Consider the following 23310-nt stretch of genomic DNA (forward strand, 5'->3'; position numbering starts at 1 on the left):
CTCAGTGCTCAGTGTGGTAATACTCTAAAAGAAAAATCGCCACGGCATTAAAAGGTACCACATCCCGCGCACAGATGGAGTGTGCCACCGCTTCCCATTCCTTTTAGTGGGAGACGTACTGCCAGCATAGTAAAATGAAATAGCCTTATTTGCATTGAGCTGGAGGAGAATAGCTTTTAAAGTGGGTTAGGGTGAAGGGGAGCAGAAAAGACTTCAGAACCGGTTTGAGAAGGAAAAAGAGAGAGACGGAGAGAGGTAAGAGGCTTAGCGTGCTTCAGGGCTTCAGTGTTTGGAGAACCAGACTGTGAAAGAAAGGGAAATTAGGCATCCCTCGCTCTTTCCCTCTTTCTTCTTTAGCTAATGAGGCCAATAGATCCTAGCTGTCCTAGAGTCACACTGATGTCCAGTGAGGGGGCCAGATGTTTTCGCTTTCACAGTGCGGATCCATAAAGCTACCTGCATGCAGGGGTTAAACACATTGATCATACAGAGAGGCAGCCTTGAGATCTAAAGCTCACGCAGGAAAGCTTCACGGCCTCCAACTGGGCTGCTTGTATAAGAAAGGATGGAACAGGCCCCACTGTCCTCAGGCAGGCATTGGCTTTGGATATCTGACGCTCTTAAGCCCAGCCGAGGAGACACTGAGAATAAATTAAAGCAGAATCTACTACTTATGAATGAATTCGCAAGCTCTAGCACCCTGCTCACAGCATTGAAAGCAATGGAGGTGTTATCACTGCAGTGCAACATCTGGGGTTTTTACATCTCGAGGGAAGCTGGGCATGAAGATTCTTGGATGGCTTTCAAAACATGAAAAAGACTGGAGAAATATTTGAAACAGGAACTGTGGTGCAATACCGCAGTCTAACAATGGCATGAGATCGGGAATGATAACCTGAAACGATAAATGGCATTTATGAGGTCCAACTGCTGTATTGGAAAAGTTTGCAGTCGAAACACTTTCAAATTTAAATACAAAATGCTTCTGTGGAAAATGTGACCGCAGCATAAATGTTTGAATAAGCGCCGCATATCAATGTGGTATGAGAAGCAAAAAGCTTTCGGTGTTCGGTGGGCTGAGGAGAATCCTCGTCCTTTATTAAACATCTAAGTTCAGGTCAGCTTCATTACCATAATACAGAGCTCTTATACCATGAAACAAACATCCTCCCTCAAAAAGACAGCTTGGTCAACAGATTGGGAATATTGTGCATAGTGTGCATGTTTTGTTTGTGTACGACGGCTGGATTTAAAAAAGGTGAGAGGTAAAAAATACACCTCACAATGAAAATATGGATCTCTTCCCATTAAAAACTAGCTGGAAAAGAATAGGCCAGCACACAAAAAAAAAAATAATAATAAAATAAAAAATAAAAAATCCAGGTAATTTGTGAAATAAATCAACCCAAGCTCATTGAAAAACGTGTCTATACCTGAATCTTTGAAAAAATACAAAACATACCCACTTACATATAATTCCCTGCGTGGAACACCAACAACTTTCATACCTTTTCACAAAAATGAACCTAAAATATAGACATTCTTTCATGGTTTTCTTGTTCAGTTCCAATTTAAAATGGTTTTAACATTTCTAAATTAATATATTTTAATTTTTGCATCCCATAACCAGCTGCATATGTACTGCTTTTCTGGTTTAGTAAACTTGCTCGGTAGCTCACCTGGTATAGTATGGCATTTGCGATGCGAAAAGCTTGTGCGACACTAAACCTTTCCCTAAACATAACAAATAGCATTAGCTAGATAAAGAAACATGAGATTTAAGCTCACTTGTACAAGTTTTGACTTCTTTTTTACCAGACTTCAAAAACTTGTACAAGTGAGCTAAAATCTCATGTTTCTTTATCTAGCTAACGCTATTTGTTATGTTTAGGGTAAGGTTTAGTGTAGGTGGTACGTTATTTTTAAATGTGATACTGAATTCACCTTTTGCGGCATTCACCGGACATTAAACTGCCATATTTACAACAACCAGCGTAATAAAATGTTGCAAGATTCACGTTAATCTGTTTTGAATAAAACTTTAGATAAAAACGCACTTTTAGCATCATTCTCTGGACATTTTAAAAGTGTGGGAAAACGTGCAAGAACCAGCGTGATCTGTTTGCAGAAATGTCGTTGCAGGCACGTTTTTCCAATAAGCTTGGGTTTAAATAAATATATAACAGAATAAAAAAGGCAATAGTGTGTCTTCTGCCATTGCAAAATGTCAATATGTGCTGATCTGCATGTTTTGGTTTGAATGCATTAAAGGGGCAGAGGCTTGTTTATGTGACCATATTGTGAAAAGAAAAAAAAAAAATGAGGGAAGGAGAGAGACGCTTGCATGTTCTCCAGGAGTGGTTCATCATCCTCTCTGAATAGGTTTCTGCTGACACACATCAGTTTGAAGCAAATGTCTCTCTGTCATAATCACAGCTTTTTATGATCATTTTGCCCTTCCTGCCCTTTCACAATGTCAGAGAGTAATGAGTGCTTTTAGAGAGTCGAGAAGAGAGAGAGAAAAGATAGATAGGTACTGTGTATGTGTGAGAGAGAATCAAACCTCCTCCCTCTGATCAATGCTAAAGAAACACGCCACCAAGTTTGGGAACCTGATATGCAGTCGATCCAACCCATCAAACATCATGGCATCCACAAAACCATCCTGCTTTTATGTTGATCTCCTTTATCTGCTGTATTGTTTGAAAGATCATTTGATTAGTGCTGACATGATGAAATCAGTGCTGACATGATTAAATAGTATGTAAATAACCTAAACACACAAAAAGACTGAATAGTATTCAAAGCTACTCAAAATAAATAAATAAACAACTGACAAAAGTATCTAGATTTTATCTTTATGTTTATAATAAATGAACAAAAACAAACCGAAAGAGCATACTTTTGGCAATAATATATGTAAAGCAAAATATATTTAATAGTTTTTTTATTTATTAATATAACTTATTCACTTTACAAAAAGCTCCATTATTCAACAGCTATTCAAATTTTCATCCATAAAAATAATAATCTACATTATCTAATTTATGCAGACTTTTGGCAATAACAGAAAAATGTATTTTGTCAGTAATTAGTAAACAGAAAAATATTGTTTTATTATTTTTAGAATTACTGACCGATTTTTATAGGCTGTCCTTTGATGGGAGGGGACGTATTTTATTATTGTAATACATTGTACTATATTACATACAATTTAATTTTTCAACAGCTATTCAAATACACTTCCATAACAACATTTACGTAAATTGTCGTATTTATGTAATCGTCTACATTTACGTAATTATCTGTATTTATATAATACTATATAATATTTTAAGAACGTTTGTAATATTTGACCTTTTGTCCCACCGGCTAGGGAGTGTAAACAGTCCAATCCTGTTCTTTGGTTCACTTACAGGTTTCTAAAGACTTGAGGCAACGCTCACTGTCACTCCTCACACACGTGTCAGCGCTACATGACTTACTTCCGGTTCAACATGGCGGCATCCATGGCATGTCAGGCGGCTGTGCGAGGACTCCGAGCAGCGAGCACTAAACAACTGCTTGGGAGCCGAAACCAGGTAACAGATCGCAGATCTCCGCGTTTCTCCTCCAGTGCGTGATGTGACCAGCAGAAGAGCGTAGTGCTGCGTGACGCAGCTGCTGTCTGTCTGCTTACAGCGCCTGATAATGATGATTTATTCTGCACATAGTTACAAATTCTCATTTAACATGACGTTGCTTGTTCATTTAACTAGCGATTTGAACAGATGCTAGAATGACACAGACGGTCTCTGCTCTGCTTTGCAGAATAATTAATTTACTGTTCAAACTGTAGATATACAAGGTGCTTGATACTGTAACTGACGTCAGCATATACATATGTTCATTAAACACATTGCATGATCTGCAAATGCGGTCTGATGATTTGCAGTTAATTAAGACAGATTCTTTTCGAAAGATTCTGTTTTAAAATTCTTAAATACCTTTTTTTCTAAAGGTTCTATTCTGAATTTTCTAGTCTGAAAATGCTGTTCTAAGGATTCTAATCAATAAGTACCAGAGTCTTATAAGATAGTTTAAACATTAGCTTGTGTGTTCTGCTATACGCTATATGTTTCCCGGAATACTGATTCGTAAAGGTGATACTTTTTAATAATGTTTGAGTGTTTTGAGAGCTTTTTTGCTCTTTTTTTTCATAAGGCTGGAAATGATCGTTTCACCTTCAGGTTTGTCCTCTATTCATTCAGTCAGTGAGCAATAGGCCAGAATCAGCCTTTGACCCGTCAGTGATGAAACTTTTTCTGCTGAGCTGGCCAATAGCAATTTGCTGTCAGTCTACAGCAAAGGTTTAAAGGTCATTTTTAATATTTATCTTAGGTATAGCAGATTTCCCTGCTGTCGTAATTCTTGTATTTTTGGGGGAATGTCTTGTGTTCCTCTTTTGGTCTTGCAACATGAAGAAATTTTTTGTTTCCTTATTTTGGGTGTAATTTGACATGTATACTGAAACATTCCTCTGCACATATAAACTGTAAACCAGGACAAAGTAGATCTACAGTGCGGTTTCAATGGAAATGCAGTCTTATGGAAAGTCAGAGGCTATATTTTGACATTATAGAACAAAACTCGGAGGAAAAGTTTCAAGTAGGTCATTGAATAGATCTGAGCTGCGCCTTCCATTCTGTTTTAATCCTGACTGTTATCCTAAATAGTTCAGTGGCTGTTGGCACATAAAACAAATGTGCTGGTTGTCAGAGGACAGAGGCTTGCCGTCTTTAAAGGAACAGTTCACCCAAAAAAGAAATTTGCTGAAAAGTTACCAACCTTCAGTCCATTCAAGATATAGAAGAGTTTGTTTCTACATCAAAGACTTTGAAACAACATATATACATATATATATATATAGATATAGATATAGATATAGATATAGATAGATAGATAGATAGATATTGTGACTTTTTTTTAGTGTTTTTATATCTCATTCTGATGCCACCCATTCACTTCAGGGGATCTATTGGTGAGCAAGTGATGTAATGCTACATTTCTACATATCTTCTTTGACAAAGAAACCAACTTGGACTGAGGGTACAATTTAAGCAAATTTTCACATTTGGGTGAACTATTTCTTTAAGAGTGGTTGTTTTTGTCCCATAACTACACTGGAATCAGTGGAATAAGGCAGGCCCAAATATAGTTTTCCTGTAAAGAGCTATTTTATAGAGCCCTGGAAATTTAGTTTATCCAAACCTCCATAAATTATCAGGTGTGTTGTAATGCGTTCATACTAAAATATCACCCACCTACAGGCATCTGATAATAACAGCAGCTGTAATTTAATAGCAAAATTCTGTTTACGCATTATTGGCTTCACAATAAACCCCTTTGAACACTACAGATGTCGCATCTGCTTCCTTCAGACATCAATTTTGTCTTAAAACAATTTTATTTTGAAATTGCTTCACACAAAAGGCACGGCATCTCATAAATCTTTACGCCGGTTTGTACACAGAACAAGGACTTTAAACATTGGACGTTCTGCCTAAAAAAAGCATCTTTCCAGTGACTTTAGTACGCACAGTCTGACCTGATTTTGCTACTTGATTCAGTCGATTTATTGATTCAGCTCCCACAACGCAGCATTGATGTCATCATGAAAGTCTGCTTTTCAGTTTAATTTCATTTTTAATTAAGTGACTAAATCATTAAAAACACCCATTTTCTAATATATGTTACTTTTTCGACCTTAATATTATTATTATGTCCCTGAGCTGGAGTTTCAAAGTTATATAGAAATGTTCTGTGCTGGAAAATGACATTGGATCAACACCAATTTAGTGTATAAGGCTTCACTTCATTACTCTGTGCAGTCCACTTTGCTGCCGTAAGATGTGGTTTAGTAGTGCATGCAGAGTGCTTAGCTAGCATATATTTTCATTTCTGTCGTATAATGAGATGCAACCCGCTGCAACAGGGCACAAGCCTCATCCATCTGAGCGAGGTCCTGCTCTAATGAGACAGTACATAGAGCCAAGTGCAGTTATAGTATTTTTAATGACATGACATATTTAAGTTTTGCTTGGTGTCAGAGAAAAGTGTAATTTTTATGGTAATAGACTTTAATGCATGGGTTTATATCAGCTATTTGTAAAGATGATAAGGACCTAGATTGTGTATGAGGGTCAGTGTTAAATTTTAAAAGCACTAATGTCAAGATTACAGACACTAATAAGATGCAGATTAGAGCAGCTTTCCATTTTTCTCTCAGTTTGGACTTCTCATGTTTGGACCAGATTCATGTTTCAGCATCTCCTTAGGGATCTGGCTGTCAGCCAGTTCCTGACAACGATCAACGAGCTGTTTTTATTAATCAGTGGCTGCATACTTTGACGTTTGCACTATAGTGCTGGGTAAAAATATCCATTTTCCGATTAATCGTGATCTTCGCTTTAGTGATCACAAAATCGATTGCTAAAATCCCAGGATCTGTTTTTTACTATGCCAGTGTTACTGCTTTTCAGTGTCAGCAAATATACAGTACAGTTTGCAAGCAGAATCGAATGTATTTACAAATAATTACAAGAAAATATGTCTCTCTTTTGAGGTTTGCTCACAGACAGCACACAATAACAAACAGCATAACTAGTGTAATCTAATTCATGAACTGGTGCTTTTTAGTGAATTAAATGCACACAGCTACTCTTTTGGGCTGGTCCTTTTAACAAATTGTTCAAAAAGACTGACAAACTGAGAAGATACTTTGAGTCTGTTAAATCCTTTACTTAATGGACTCAATGAATCAAGGTAAGACCCATTTAGAGCATTTTTGTACCTTTTTTGTACCCTGAAATGTTTTGTTCATGAATTTTGATTACACTAGATTATATAGTAATTTTATACTGTATAGTATTAACAAATAATAATCAAATAATACTTTTATACAATACATGCAATTGAGTCATTCCATGTCGACTCAACCAGATGTCCCTGGCTATAATTTTTGATTTAGCTAAACTTTTTTATTTATTTATTTATTTTTATTTGAAAGAATTACCTAAATGAAGAAGAAAGCCAAAAATAGCAAATTTCATTAATGTTTATTCACGGAGTAATCCACTGTTTTGTAGAAGGTGGTCAAAGTGACAATTTTTACCTGAGATTCAGAGCCAAAGTTTGCATGCCTGTCTGGAATTAAACCATTTAAGGCCTTAAAAATGAAGATTCCAAAAGAAAATTATATTAAGATAACTTTAATATTTCTTGAGTTACAGGCACGCATACTTTGGAAAAAGAATAATTATGACACTCAAAAAGGTATTTCCTATGCAATTGTCTTGATAGAGGGAAACAAGATACATTTTTAGTTTTAACATAATTTGTTCTTCAGACATTCCTCTTTTAAAAAAACAAAAAAAAATGTATAATCTGTATGCAATATGATCCACATTTGGTTTTTGATTGCTGAAAATGCGTACAAATGAACAATTCACTCCTGGAGCTCTACTGAAATTGCAATATCTCTGGAACTCAACCTTATAGGGCTTTACAAATGAAGCTGCCAAAAGGAAAGTTTGTTAAAACTCAACATCTAAAACTACATTAATACCTCCTGAGTTACAGCCATGCAAACTTTGCCTTTTCCCCTTTTTTGAATGGTCACCATTGATATTTAATGCAATAAAGATTTCTAAAGTCAACAGATTTTACTAACAGACTAAGTGTAAAAATAACATAATGATGCTGTTATCTTTGTGAAGTCAGTTTTCCACCTGTAGTTTGGCTCTGACATTTAATATTTTGGCCTTCATCACTATATATGTTTATATTTCTTCAGAAAAAAAAAAATATTACATATATACAACATAATCAAACATTTGAGCACAAAAAGTTTTTGGAATTTGGTTGTTTTGTTGGGGAATTTTTTGTTTTTTTTTTGATACTTTTCATTTGTCATCAAAGTAGACATGAAATATACCTAAATTATTCAGAATCTGGGCAACTAGTCAATCAGAATCAGATTGAATTGGGAAATGCGTATCAATACCCAGCCCTTATTCATCGCATAATGCACAAACTGCGCACTCAAGTCACCCCCCCACCCCCCCGAGCTGAGTGCCTGAGGTTTTACAGAATCTGTTATTTTGGACTTTTAGCACTGAGATAAGAGGCAGTGATTAGCCAGCTGCCAGTCCGCTGTAGTGGAGCTCAGGAGCCGTGTCTGGCAGGTATGTATCACGGCAATTCACTCCCATCTTTTATGACAGCTCGAAAATTAGAGATGGCTTGTCAATGACAATGCCCAAAAAAAGAGCGATGGATTTAAGACAGGCGATGGCCGATAACGCCAACGCCGCCTCAGAAATTCCTGTCTGGACCTAGAGATAATCCCAGAGCTGTTTTCCCCAGCACAACCCACGGCCGCATTTCCAAACTTAAGGGAACATTTGCAGCTGCGTTCGTTCTTTAGGGCGGTGAAAAATCTTTACGCAAAGATTGAAGACGTCAAAGCTAATTCGCCTCACAACGCTGCAGCAGCTTGAAAAGCTCGACTGGAGTGTCGAAACAGGACCAGGGGAGTCTGCTGGATGAGGCTGCGTGCTGAATATTTTAAACGAGGGGTGGGAGGGTGCGACTCCTCTGGTGCAAGAACTTCAAACAGCAGGCGTCTCTCCCATCTGTCCACAGCGAGAACACATTTACATTTCCTGGCCGCCAGGGATACAGTAGAGCAAGTTTGCTGTAACTGGATTTGAATATCGTTTCGCCAAGGTTAATAGCCATTTCTGTAGCTCACGAGGGCTGTTTAGGCTTTTTCAATAATTCAGGAAGGCGGCAATCATTTAGAGTTCTGTTGGCAGTCTTTTGAAGGAGAGGTGCCTCTTTTGAACGCTCCTGTGGGACTTGTATTCCCGGTTCATTTGGGATAAATTTTCTGTAATGATGATTGTGATGAGGCGGTATTTAGTGTTACAGCAAATTAAAAGTTGTTATAAAGTAACTGCTGTGCCAATGACAGTTGTGAAAAACTTTGAAACTATATCTATCTTGATATTTGGCATCCAAAGGCTTGTTGTTAAATGCTGAGGAGCATTTTAAACATTGCTTATTAAAGGAACAGTACACTAAATATTACAGTTCTGTCATAACTCTTATGTTGTTCCAAACTTGTATCGCTTTCTTCTTTCATTGAACACAAAAGGAGAAATTCTTAAACTGTGTGGGTCTCTCTAGTTTATGCAGTTACGATGAATTGTAACAAGGGAACTTTCAAGCTTCAAAAAAGGTCAACCAACCACCATAAAGGTATCTTAAAAGTATTATTGCGAATCCTGTTAGTCAAAACTGTGAATAATTCGAACCATTTTTATATACCAAATCAGCAGATGCACTGAAAAAAAAAAAAAGATTTTATGCAATTCTCCCATGAATGCTGCTGAGAGCAAATTTCATGATTTATCAGTAAATATTTTGTGGCACAAAACTGTGGCACATGATCCTTCAGAAATCATTTTAATATGCTGATTTGGTACTCAGATATTAACAATGTTTCTTCTTCTTCTTTTTCTTATTATTATTATTATCAGTGTTAAAAACATTTTTGCTGCGTAATATAAACCATATAAAGTTCAATGAATACCATCTATTTGAAACTGAATTTTAAAAAAATATTTTAAATGCCACTTTTGATCAATTTAATGTGTTCTTGCTACATAAAAGTATTTCTTTGCTTTACTTACTTAACCTTTCAAAGTTTTGGGGGATTATGATGTCCACAAAAATATTAAGCATTTATGTTATGTTTTATATATATATATAATTTTTTTTTAAAAGTATTTCTTTGCTTTACTTAATATATATATATATATATATATATATATATATATATTTATATATATATATAAATTTAACATAACTGGTGTTTTATATATATATATATATTTTATATATATATATAAATTTAACATAATATATCTATATATATATATATTTAATATAATACAAAAGAGCAAAGATTTAATATAATCTGTATTATTGATCAAATAATTACAGTCTTGGTGAGAGAGTTCTTTCAAAAGAAAAATTTTAACCAATAGTGTGCTTGTAGAGTCATATCAGCCACTTTTATAGAACATCTGCATCCTTTATGAAGCTGGAAATCTGCAGTTCTTTGAACGTTTACTAATTGCTTAGAAAGAGCATGTTCCAGAGATATTAAAATGGGTTTGGAACCAAAGTGAAGCTGGTAAATGAGTGAAATCTCTTTTTCTGAACTATTCAGTGTCTTCGCCCACTTCCATTTGTTCAGACTTGACCTCTCTCTTCTGAATGATGTTCCTTATTAACTATGCTAATTGCTAAATTCATATCTGCAGAGAGTTTCCTTCACCTTCAGCCCGTGTCTGTCTTTAGGAGATTAAGGCAAAAGCGTATCCCATGATGCAAATCTCTGCGATCTAAATCCTTTGGCATCCTCTGCTGACTCCCCATAACTCAACTCTGCTAACACACACACACACGTCACGGCCTAACGGAGCTCTCTCGTCAACATGTCAAAGTCTGCTGCTCATCCAGTGCCCACCTGACCTTGCTCAACGGAAGTCATAAGTTAAAATCAAACAACGAAAAAGAGCTGAGAGCATTCAGATGTCACAAATGACTTTATTTGGTTTTTCCTCCAGCACAAGCTAATTAACTCATTGCTTCGTTATCCAACATTGTGACTTCGAAGGAATATTAATGTTCCAAATTAAAATAGTTTCAACATTTGATCTCTAATTAGCTTGTGCAGATGCTAAAACTGTGTAAATACAACTTATTAAATCTTTAAATTATCTCTATAGTCTTACAGTAATGAGCCCTGAACTATCAATGGCACTTTATTAGCTCCATTGTTTTAACATTGGTATTGTATTATTCATGATAAATGGCAGCTATCATTTCTGAATAAAGTAAACCAATTAGTTACAATCAGGAATGGGGAAATGTGTTAATTTCTTAAATCAAAACGCCCCTCAAGGATTCCACAAGTTAATTAAATGTGAGGCCATTTGGAGGTGCTAATTAGGAAGAGTCATTTCAAAGGGTTTAGGGCAGAGCTTTGACTAGTAATGAGGGTTTTAACCACTGGAGACTGCTGGCCTGTGACTGCACTATGAAGGATCTGATACAGCTGACTGTAAACACCGTTTGTCGAAGCAGCGGATGCTGATAATTAGGGAAAGAATTAACATTTAACAGAGTAGGTGCGGGCGGTTTACTCTGTGACTAGAAATGTGTAACTTAAATTATGATATATTATTTCTACCAACTTATAGTTTTTTATTCCTTTTGTAACTTATTGTATATTTTATATTTTTCAGACTTCCTTTCTGTTTTTAAAGTTTCAAAGAATTAGTTGCTGATAATTAGGGAAAGAATTAACATAAAATGCAGCAGGTCCATGTGGATTGCTGTGTGACTAGAAATGTGTAAGAGATAGACAAACAGGTAGAGGTCATTTGAAGCATTTTAATGTACTGTATATGTACATTTGTTTTGTACAGGTTTCTCGTTCGTGTTATGAATAATTTTGAAACTTAAAATACAAGGTTCTATTCTGTTTTTAAAGTCACTTAATTATCATAAAATAGAATTGGGTTGAATTTTCAGAAAACAGTACTGATGTTTTAGCATTTTAGCATTATTATGTTATTTCGAATGACCTTTGTGTTTTTATATTTTCAGTTATTTATTATTTATTTTATTATGTGCTTTTATTTGTTTTCTTAGTTATTTTATATGCTTTTGAAATTATTATTAAAATAATTTTTATTAGTATTCAATAGCAACAGCACAGATATTTACTGTTCACTGATGTTTATCTTATATTTACACATTTATTTCTTCAGGAGTTTCCTTTACCCAGGGAAAAAGAGGGTTTGATATATTGGAATGGAAGATGGGAATACAGTAGGTTTTGAATTTAAATTTTGGGGTGATTATACAAACGATATATGCATTTTACACTTTTTGCATGGAAGTGTGTGAAAAATGATCTCTCTGGTTTAATGTTTTTTTTTTTTTTTTTTTTTTTTTTTATGCACAGTGAAACAGCATTGCCCTCTGAAAGACCTCAAGAAAAGCTCTCATAAGCATGTCCTCTGAAAATCTCCTTGTTTGAGCTTTTAAGCTCCTCTTCCTTCTCTCGGAAGAATTGGATTGGTCAATACAAATTTGTAAATACCCCCTCATGAATATGTAAATGTAAAACCCATTTTCCCTAGTGAGGACAGCAGTTGTGTTGCTTAATTTTCTTTTCATTTTGTCTTCCCGCAAGAACTCTTTTAGGAATCAATCCTTCATTGACTTAAGATTTCCATTCTCTCTGTCTGGCTAATGGAGCAGTCTAATGTACAAGTCATGCTAATGTTGTGGGCAGACAAATAGTGTACTAAATGTAGTCTCCATTGACTTGCCTGCACAGTCTGGGTCTTTGGCACATTGAGTAATTCTGTAATATTCGAATCAGTTTGTAAAATCCGTGAAAACCCCAGCAGATTTCATGTTTAACGGATGAGTGATTACATGTGACTCTCTCTTGTGGTTTTGTAAGGACGAATGTTGATTTATTTCCTCCTTGTTTTCTTTTGCATAGTGATTGTGTCTCATCCATCAGCTAGATGCTTAAACATGTCCTCCTGAGTTACTCTAACACTTCCCCTCTGCCTGGCAAGAAGCAATGAGATCGGATCTCAGCTGCTTGCTTTTAGTTTGTTGTGCTTTGATAATGGTGCATACGGTCAGGTAAAACTAATAATGTTAGTTAATGATGACATTAAATCAAAATGGATCATATTAACTGCTATAATCCATGTTCAGTCTTATTATGTTGATTCTGATTCATGAGTGCACGTTATTCTAAAGAAAGAAAAAAAACATTGTTTTTTTTATCAAACTAAACTAATCAACTTTTTCTACATCTGAAACGGTTTTACTTTTGATGTAATTAAGTCCATGCAGGTGGGGAAAATGAAATATTAATAGGGATGCAAAATATTGATTTTGCAGTGAATGGGTGCCATCAAATTGAGTCCAAACAGACAACATTAACATCAAGTTAACATCTTTTAAAGTGGAAAAACTGTTTGTAAGGTGTTTTAACTAACAATTTGTTTATCACAAACACACTGCATTTCACTTCACTAGATGTTAGCTGATGGAGTAGTGTTTTGGATTATTGTGATGTTTTTATCAGATGTTTAGATTCTTATTAGATTCTGACGGCACCCATTCACTGCAGAAGATCCATGGTGAGAAAGTGCTGTAATGCTACATTTCCCCAAATCTGTCCAACTCCTCTATATCTTAGATGGCTTGAGGGTGAGTGCTTTTCAGCAAATTTTCATTTTGTGGCTGATCTATTTCTTTAAAATTTGATTTTAGTTTTAGTGTTTTGCCCCAAATATATTTAGAATTTTAATTTTTGAATTTTTATATATTAGTTTTTTTGTTTTTTGGCAAATAAATTTTGAATTTTATTTATCAACTAGAAGTTTAATGTTTGGTAAATGCATCCTTAAATAATTTGGTGATTCACAATGTATCATAATTGTATATATACTGGTTATCTGTACCAGCCAAAATGTCTATATTGCTGCAATACGTCTCTTATCACAGCATACTTTTCATGATCCATTCAGATGCATAAAAGGCTCGTTCTAAATTTATTTTTCGCACTAAACATCTTGTTTAACTTGAAAATGTTACGTTATTGAAGTTAAATGTTGCAAATGTTGTTTGCAGTTGTTTGTCATTAACATATGGTGGCATTTCAAACTCACGGTTTTCTTTCATCTTTCTCCACATGCTACAGACACACCACGCAAACAATTCAAAATGCTATTTTTTCTTATCTGTCACAGTTAATGAGAAGCAGTGAAGGTATCAGAATAAGGTTATAAGAGCAATGACTGAGCCAGGAGTCTATTACATTCAAGAGCAGCAGACCTTCTCCAGCACCTTGGAGTGTTTTTTTCCCCCCGTTTGAAGTGTGTGCGTATTACCTTCATATATCCAGCTGGATTAGCATAGACCTCGTCATCACTGCAGTGCAGTGGCCCATTCTTTCCAGTGGAGTACTGCACTCTCAAATCTGAATGTAAGTTGATCTGTGATCCTCATGCACAAGGAAAACACACCAAGACGAATGTAATTTCAACACACTTTTCACTAGGTGTTAATAAAAATAAAAAAAATGCAGCAAAATAATGTCAAATCTATGATTGCATAACATACACTTCATTACTTTTATCAAATAAATGATGCAGATAAGCCTCTACAACTTTAACTCTATGCCTGACTTTCTAAAGTTGATGTGGGGGCCTTACAGAGCATCTGTTGTCTTGTGGAATTTGATGCAACTGCTGCCACAGCTTTTCTTCGTCCTTTCACCTTTGTGAGAGAACAACAATAAGTCAAGATCTGCTGTGGGCCACCATGTCCTTAAGAGACATCTGGCCTCCCAGAGGATCTAGAGAAGCTGTTTCTTTCAATGCTAATAAAGGATACAAACTTGAAAAAAAAGCAAATGTTTCTGTTTAGGTCAAGTGAGAATAAGGTTGTTTTAGGATTGTGTGGTTAGTTAGCTCAGATGTTCTCCAAGAAGTGTGGCCTACTGGATAAAGTTGAATTGATGCATGGTGAGCAGATGATAACATTGTTGGACTGTTTTGAGTAGTTGAACAGTTTTAATCCAGAATGACTTGTGAGAGGAAATAGAGAATTAAATTTTTATGCCATTCTTTGACATTTAACAATTACTGCACAATGTCACGGTTGTCGCTTCTAGCTCGCCAAAAGTTAAACTCTAACCAAAAGTCAAGACTGTTTTGTAATAGAGTTTCATTCTGTGAATTTGAAAATATTGACTTGACTATTCATGGAAGAAGTTCAGAAATGGGGGATTTGTTGGTTTCCTGTGACTTTATCCACCTTGTTTTTCGTGTAAGAGCGGGCACGGACATTTGTAAATTTAGGCTAATGTGTCTGGCTTCCGGTGTCATCCACTTCCAGCTATTTTTGGCTGTACAAAACAGCTCATTTTGCTGCTTGATATTGCAAACTGGTGTGTCTTACCATATTGTTTTAATGTATTATCTTAATTATGAACACACTGGTTTGTGCAAACAGTTTTACAGTTTACTGCACTTAGTGCACTTTGATATTCCCCTCGCTATTTATCTACAGTGGCTAAAAAAACAGAAGTCTCGCACATTCACAGAAAACGGCTTACTTCCACGTTGAAAAATAAAGTGGATAAGGGTATATATTATTTGGATTTTGCTGTCAATTGATGTTTAAACATTTTGAATATCTCATAAAAAGCTCACATTATAATATGGAAGCCTATTTCCACTACATAAGAAATAAATTATTGCTGATTTACATAAAAAGTCATAATTATGACATGAAATGAGATGAGAAAAAAACAATCAATCATGAGATTCAAAAGTCAAGATCTATGATATAAAAACAATTATGGTAAGCCATAATTAGGTTTAGACAAGTCATAATAATGTCATAAAAAGTCTATTTTATGACTTTTTATCTATATTTTGACTGTCATAATTTCATTATGAATTTTTATTTCAGTTTCAACTATTTGTCTCATGATTTCGACATTTAATGTTACATCATTACTATTTGCCAAGTAATTTTATTTTTTTTATGCATCCATAGACATTATTTTTGAGTATCCACAATTTTTGTTCTTTACTCCTTTACTTACTTATTTACTATTATTTGTTTGTTTATTAGTTTTTTTTTATGTGAATACATCAGTGCATCTATTTCATTTAACTCTGTTTGTATGTATATGCAGGTTTTTTGAGCTTTCAACTGCATGTGTGTTTGTGGGTGTAGAAAGCTGTGCGTTTGTGTATGTGTGTGTGTGTTGGTATTTAACTGGTGGTGTCTCCAGAGTGCTGATGAAGATAATTACTGTTGAGTCTCAGGGGAGATCAGACACCTGCCGTCCCCCTCTTACCAGCACTCGCGCCCCTGACGCCCACCTCCCTCTTCGGTTGCACCTCAACCTCTCTTTGCCCTTGAGTGAACTAATAACCTGTACAGCTACAAAGTGGGCTCCTGCTAAATTTAGCGAGAAGGGGGAAAAGAAAACAATTACCGCTAACATTTGCAAAGAGGTTGCCATGGAGCTCTTTTAGCACTTTCACAGTCCGGTTAATCAAGCGGAGCCAGAACCGGGAATGCCAATAACACCTGACAGACAGAAACACAAAAATATAACTGTTAGGCAAATATCATCACCTCAGATCAAGACTTTTATGTTGATATTTTTAAACGTATATTTCTCTTATTCGACTCCAGATTTAGAGGTTTATACACCTGACACCTGTTATCTGACGCTGGTTTGCTTTCCTGGTCTTTGGATGACACAGGGTTGTATATTTGAGGATGGTTTAGGAGAAGACTTTTGGTGGTTGCTCTTTTTTTTATGCCTGATTAGAAAATTCTATAAATTTGTGGCCACTTTAAATGCTTGGGCTTTTTAAAGTCAGGTGGATTTTGATTTGCTGTCTATGTTTTTATTGTTTATCAGTCGGGATGTAACGATTTACTCAACTCACGATTCGATACGATTCACGATTTTGATTTCATGAGTCGATGTCCTTTTATTATTGTTTGGACAAAATGCTGCACATTTCTTTGTGAAATTGAAATATACTAATATAGCACTTGCATATTTTTGCTCTTATGTTGGTTTTGATTGCTTCTATTGTCCTCATTTGTAAGTCGCTTTAGGTAAAAGCATCTGCTAAATGGCAAAATTTATAATGTAAATGTAAATAACAAAATTTAATTGAAATTTTAAAACAAGCCCCAAAATAAGTAACACAAATAAAATAAATCTCATCATATAAACAAAATAAGGCTTTGTCTGTGCTCTTGGCATTTAAAATTAGAGGCAACCACTGCATTCTAATCATGATCCAAACAAAGATGCTGCATACATTTTTAATCTAAATTAGATTGTATAATTTCAAAATTTGAAGCAAAAACAGAATTGTTTGACTACAGTTTTGTGAAACTATGTATAAAAAATATCTGCATGAAACAGTGGACGAGCTGAATGAGACGCAGATTCACTCTCTGACAGCAGGTAGAGCTTAAAGTGTTTCCTTGGTTTCCGCTGTATACAAAGCAGCACTGCACTTATGAACTTTAATATGCATTACACAGAGGCAAGATGAAAAGAAAAAATACCATCTAAATTTTTGTAAAGACAGTAAGTTCCCCTGAGACCCCTAAATGAATCGCGATTTGTTTAGCATCTCAACCGATTTGAATCGTCACATATTTGAATCTATTTTCTACCGGCTCGCGATTATTCATTATTTTATTTACTTATTTTGACATAACAAAGTGTTTAAATTTTAGTGTGTGAGTTGTTTACTTAATTAGTCTTCTCACTAATGCTATTATATTGTTCATTCAGACTGATTTGTTTACGCAAAACACGCATGACACGAGGCGGGAAACAGCTTGGTTTATTAGCTTAGCATAATGCTAAAACGTTACATGCTTCGGATTTAATTAACAAACACTTTTTAATTGAAGGCAAAGTATTGTTAATTCAGTTTTACTTTTGTTCACCACAAGTTATTTGTGTTTCCCATCACACGTTTTCCATTTCTTCTGAAAGAACAATCCACCCTTCTAGGATCGTCTCGCTCTTCGTCTCGCATATCTCTTTATTAATATTTGTTTTGGGAAATTTATTCATGTAAAGCACACTTTATGTTTATTGCTGATGCACTGAAGCATTATCTGTTGAGAAAACAGCACTTATTTCCCATATGAATTAATAAAAAGCTGTGAACCTTGAGCCCATTGTGCCCAAGACAGTCAGAAAATAAACCCTCCTATGTGAAATCTAAATAAAAACCTTCAGCTGTGTGGCTGACTGAAGGTAAATGTTGCTCTGGAGTCTGTTCATGCACACATGTTGTGTATGCTATGCAGAGAATCAGAACTTTTAAGGTTATCGCCAACTTTGTGTTTTATCATAAATGTGACATATATATAAAAAAGTACTAAAACACATGGTATGCTTAGTTTGATGTGTGAGGCAGCTTTATTAGCCAGTGTTCTTCCGCTGAACCTTTCATAAGTAGCTATGATAACAACAGCTAGCTTGTACAACAGGGAGCTGTTTCCAGTATTAAGTATGACAGTATCCACTCCCACACAAAGGTAAAAATATACGTTGAATGCTACACCACGGCCATTAGGAATGACCCTCAGAGGGCTCAGCAGATGCCAACCATGAAAATAATACCTTTCTGTGTTTAATAGCTGACAATGGTATTATTGTGTCCTCTTAGGTGTTATGCTGATTGTTGATACATTGTATATTTATATATAGCACCTAAGCATACTGAAGTACACTAGATCATTGTTTTAGATAATAAATTCAATAATTGTTTTTCATTGTTAATATTAATATATTTAAATTATATGTAATATGTGAGATATAATAAAGTAAGGCAATTTACAAGGTCATGTAGCGCAACATAAACAATATACATAAAAAGAATCATACAAAAATTGATGCTGGTTGCTTCTGGTCTCTGGTTCTGTTCCAAATGGCACACTTCATGTGGACTTGACATCTTGTGCACTTTGCTCACACACATTTGTTAAATCCACAAGATGATGGCGTTTCCATATTGGCATTTTAGACTCAAAAGTGTGCTCTTAAGTGTCACCTGTGGACTTCACGGACTTGGGTGAGCAAAGGCCACATGGACTGTACTTTTCCAAGCTAGGCAATTCTGAGTGTACACATTTCTAGACAGAAGTGATTAGTTGGAAATTGGTTCCACATTATCCTTATAACCCAAAGTCTATTACAGATGTCATATTCTGAGCTGAGTGAGAAAGTGAACAATTATTGCACAATGCATACAATGTCAGGAAATTGTTATTGCAATATTAAAGTTTTGGCTAAATTTACCAACCGAATCCTTTCGTGATCTGTTTTCTCTTATGAGAAATGTGCTGTGAGCACCAAATTCAATGATATGATGAATCATATTTTATTTAGTTCTCTGTAGCCAAGCACAGTCAAAGCACACTGTGATGTATAGTAGTGAAATGATGAAATGCAGGCGTTGAGAAGAACATTGCAGAGAATGAGAGTAGTGCATCATCTGACTCTTATCGAAGAGCAAGTAATTAAGTTAGTGAGAGGATTGGAGACATACAAACTTTTCTTTGTTGTACTTTCTGTTTCTGGCTCTCTGGTTCTGTTCATAATGGCACACTTTATGTGGACTTGAGGTCTTGTGCTCTTTGCTCACACACATTTGTGAAATCCACAAGACATGAAGTGTCCAAATTGTCATTGTAGACTTGTACTTCTCCATGGTGGCAATTCTGAGTGTAGAAGTTTGTAGAATGCACTGCTAAAAGTGTACACTGCAACTGTGTGCACTTTTAAGTGTATATTTTGGCACTGTGAACATTTTGTGTCTTCAATTCCACTTCAGTAGTATTGAATTTTGAGTGTATACTTCTACACTGTACACATCTTGTAACCTGTAATCGAGTGCGTTTCAGAGTAACAAGTTTTGTGGAATTCCCTTTTTTATGTATATATGTATTTCATAGTTTGTCACTATACTGGGCACTTCAGTTCTGCATCAAATGCCCCTCATAATGTGTGCACTTCGGTAGTATGCACTTCTGAGTATACACTTGCACAGTGCTCTTCCACAGCCTGCCAACTTTGGTGGCCGCACTCATTATTCTCCATGGAGACACGTAGACGCTCAATTAGCTGAAGCCATAGAGAGTTGTTCAAAAGCATGACTTAATAAGGTGCTTAACTTCATTTAGCACTGTGCTGCTCTGATAACTTGTTTCACTCTCATTCTATAGTGGTGAATAATGGGAAAATGTCTATTTAATGAATGTCTTATGGGTTGTTAACTATCACATTCAATGCTCATCAAAGGACGTGATCATGAATTTGTGTGAATATTAACCTAGTGCTGAGCTGCAACGATTTGAATCTTAGCCTGAATGCAAGGCAAGACATGAATGGTCTTGAAACCACTTTATTACAGTTGATGTCTGTTGTGAAATGACTTCACAGAGCTGCCTGAAAAAATGAATCCAACTCGTGTATTCATGGTAGGTACGACTGAACAGTATGACGGCATATCACACAGTCATGACAGTAGAGATGCGTCAATGTGGCAGTTGAAATGTGGTCTAGTCTCTGAACTGTCACATACATAATGATATATGATATATTTCTTCTAATTAAAGTTACAAAAGTGATTTAGTCAAGAGATTTTCTCTCTTTTGTTGTTGATTAACATGAACGACAGACAGCTGGGATATTAGACTGCGGTCACATTAAGAGTGTCCCAGATCCAGTATACTGTTACAAGTTTTCTTTCTCAGCTGTTTGCTTTCCCTTAAGACCTAAATTACTGTGTTTACAAGGAAAATGGCAAAAATGGGCATTTTGACACATGCAAATGTGTGTATTTAACCGTTCAAGGCCTATGAAGCTGCAAAAATTACTCCTGCACTCTATGAGCACCGTCTTCGTGTGTGGGCATATAGCGAAACGAGATCTCTTTCACTGCTGATTGTGTTTTAGTGGCTTAAAATCACTTGTTTTTATACCGCAGTGCTTAAAAACGTGTGCAAAAGATATGTTTTCATGACCACGTAGCACAGCAACGTTACGTGAGCATGTAACCGTGATAAAGACCATAGTCCAAAATCTCTACCGGTTGACAGATTGACTAATATACACAGTTATGCAATATTTTTAAAAGCTTTTCTCTGTTGAACCTTCATACATTTGTTTCCAGGCTCCAGACTGGACCAGGCATGAGAAAGGTTCATATCATATATTTTATTCACAACATTTATTAAAGGGGACATCATTATTTTGTGTATTTGGTATAATAGAATATGTTGACATGCTTCAGTGTTCAAAAAACACATTATTTTTCAAATATTGTACATTATTGTAGGTCCTCAATGCCCCGCCTCTCTCAAATGCGTCGTTTTCTACGAAGTCCCTCCTTCCGACAAGAGCAGTCTGCTCTGATTGGCCAACTGACCCAGTGCATTGTGATTGGCCGATCCTCGCAAGCACTCAGCGAAAATCTTTCAATAATCACGAGCTTCATCTTTCAAAATAAATGTAAAGACAGTTAATAATGTCCTTAGTTTTACCATCAGTTCAAGCCCGAAAGGGGAACAGAGTCACGTGACAGACACAGTCATGAAGCTCGTATGTGTTTGCAGTACACAAGCCACGGACAGTTAAGACTACTGACTCCACTGTTTGACCATCTCTCTCTCTCTCACTCTCTCTCACACACACACACACACACACACACACACAATGCACAGGTACTATTGGCAAAACTCGCATTTGAATATTCAATAGCAAATACTTAAACTAATAACAAAACATACTTACAGTAGCTGCTTCAGAGGCAGAGTCGTAGCAAAGTCAGAATCACCTCCTATCCTTGGTTCACAAAACGGTCGTTCATTAAATGCGTTGCTGTTCTGTTGTAAGAAATCTTAAAAATTCCTAAATGCATCTACTTTCTGAAGGCCAAATAAAGTGCTTTTGCTTTCGCCTAGATACACACAGCATCTCCCTGACATGGCTGCTTCAACACTAACTGCGGTTACTGAAACCCAGCCTTCTTTCTTTGTATGAACATTTGGGTGGCATTACGCAAATATTTCCACATATTGACGTAGATATGTGGGGTGTGTTTGAATGAGCTGTTTTAGAGGGGTGTGGCAGACTCTTAACTTTGATAAAGAATATCTCTTTGGATTTGAGACTTTAGTCTTTGCAACTTTAAAGATCTTCTTTATGCACCAAGAGCTTGTAACACTCCAAAGAGAAAGGAAAAATTGAAATCGCATCGTATGACCCCTTTAAGTAAACCATATTGTTTATGTCTTTGTGTTTTTAGTTAGCGAGGGTAAGTCCCAGAAGATGGCTGAACCTGCAGGAGTACCAGAGCAAGAAGCTGATGCAGGACAGCGGCGTGACAGTCCAGCGCTTCTTTGTGGCTGACACTGCCTCTGAAGCCCTGGAGGCTGCCAAGAGACTCAGTAAGTGTCCTTCTCATTTTAAACTGCTCGCTGTGAAGTGTTTAAACACAGTGCCACTTTTTTGAAGTCTCTCTAATAGCTTTAAGAGTCGACAATGTGCTTACATGAATAACACTTCATTGATAACATGCTGATGAGGTGATGTTTAGTTGTTAACTCGATTGGTGCTTGTATGCTGAGATTTGGCCTCCCACGCAGCAAGCTGGGCCATGAGGGATAGAACTAGCCAATGAGAACGAAGCACACAAATCGCATTGATGTTTTTGCTTTTATTCTGGTGGACATGCCCTCAAGGGTCAACAGGACTGAAGATCATCTCTTATTTCTTCTGCTTCTCTTATGTTTACATGGGTTGTTGCTCCTTCACTGTTTTTATCCATGCTGGCTCATTCTTATTTTCTTTCATGCCTTTTTATTTATTTCCAAGCATGTGAGCTTCTGTTTCTGAGACAAGCACCTTTTATATGTGGCATTTCCGAAATCCAAATTAACCGGGCTAAATCCAGGAGGTGGACAAATGTCTGTAAGTGCCAGTTTTCAAACCTCATTCGGTTTCATGTGTGTTAGAGACTATGGATGCTTTCCAGAGGCTCACAGCTGTAATCTTCTTCTTATCTTACTCTACAGAACAGGCTTTAGCGTTCCATTTCAAGGTCTTCCGCCCTTACTGTATGTGACTAAATATTTACTTTCAAATGTGGCTTGTTGTTCATATGAGTTTGATTCTGCAGTCCAGGTGCTTTCAGGTCAAATGTTGAGGGTGAGACATCTTTTTTCATAACTCAATTTGGAACATATTTGGGATGGCATTTCCAGTCCAACACATTGAGTGTTTCAGCCTGGTTCCTGTGGGATAGGGCAGGGCCCGGGCCCGGGCGACATGTACTGTACGAGGCGACCAAGCGAGACGTGAAGGATTTCTGTGACTGCGATAGTGCAGTGAGCTGTTCCCTAGTGCAGAGATGCCACCCCACAGTTGGGCCCACTTACCCATGCGGCAATTCAGCTGACAGCTCAATTCGAGTTCTGCGGTTTGCTGCTCCTCAACCACAGCAAACAATGCTTTTAAAGAAGCAATGTTATTAGCTTTATTTTTATTTATTTTTTTAGTTATTTGCAGTACGCTAAAGTGTTAAAAAA

At 36.2% G+C, this 23310-nt stretch overlaps 1 protein-coding gene across 1 annotated transcript in view; it reads left to right on the forward strand.

Moving 5' to 3' along the window:
- Nucleotides 1-3424: 3424 nt before the first annotated feature.
- Nucleotides 3425-23310, forward strand: part of LOC109049870 (succinate--CoA ligase [GDP-forming] subunit beta, mitochondrial-like) — a 97608-nt gene continuing 77722 nt past the window's right edge. Inside the window, exons 1-2 of the mRNA XM_042734415.1 lie at nt 3425-3581; nt 22029-22170. Of these exons, the coding sequence (XP_042590349.1) occupies nt 3477-3581; nt 22029-22170 (247 nt within the window). The 5' untranslated portion in view covers nt 3425-3476. The remainder of the gene's footprint in view (nt 3582-22028; nt 22171-23310) is intronic.

This window comes from Cyprinus carpio, chromosome B11, assembly GCF_018340385.1.
Source record: "Cyprinus carpio isolate SPL01 chromosome B11, ASM1834038v1, whole genome shotgun sequence".
Classification (NCBI taxonomy): domain Eukaryota; kingdom Metazoa; phylum Chordata; class Actinopteri; order Cypriniformes; family Cyprinidae; genus Cyprinus; species Cyprinus carpio.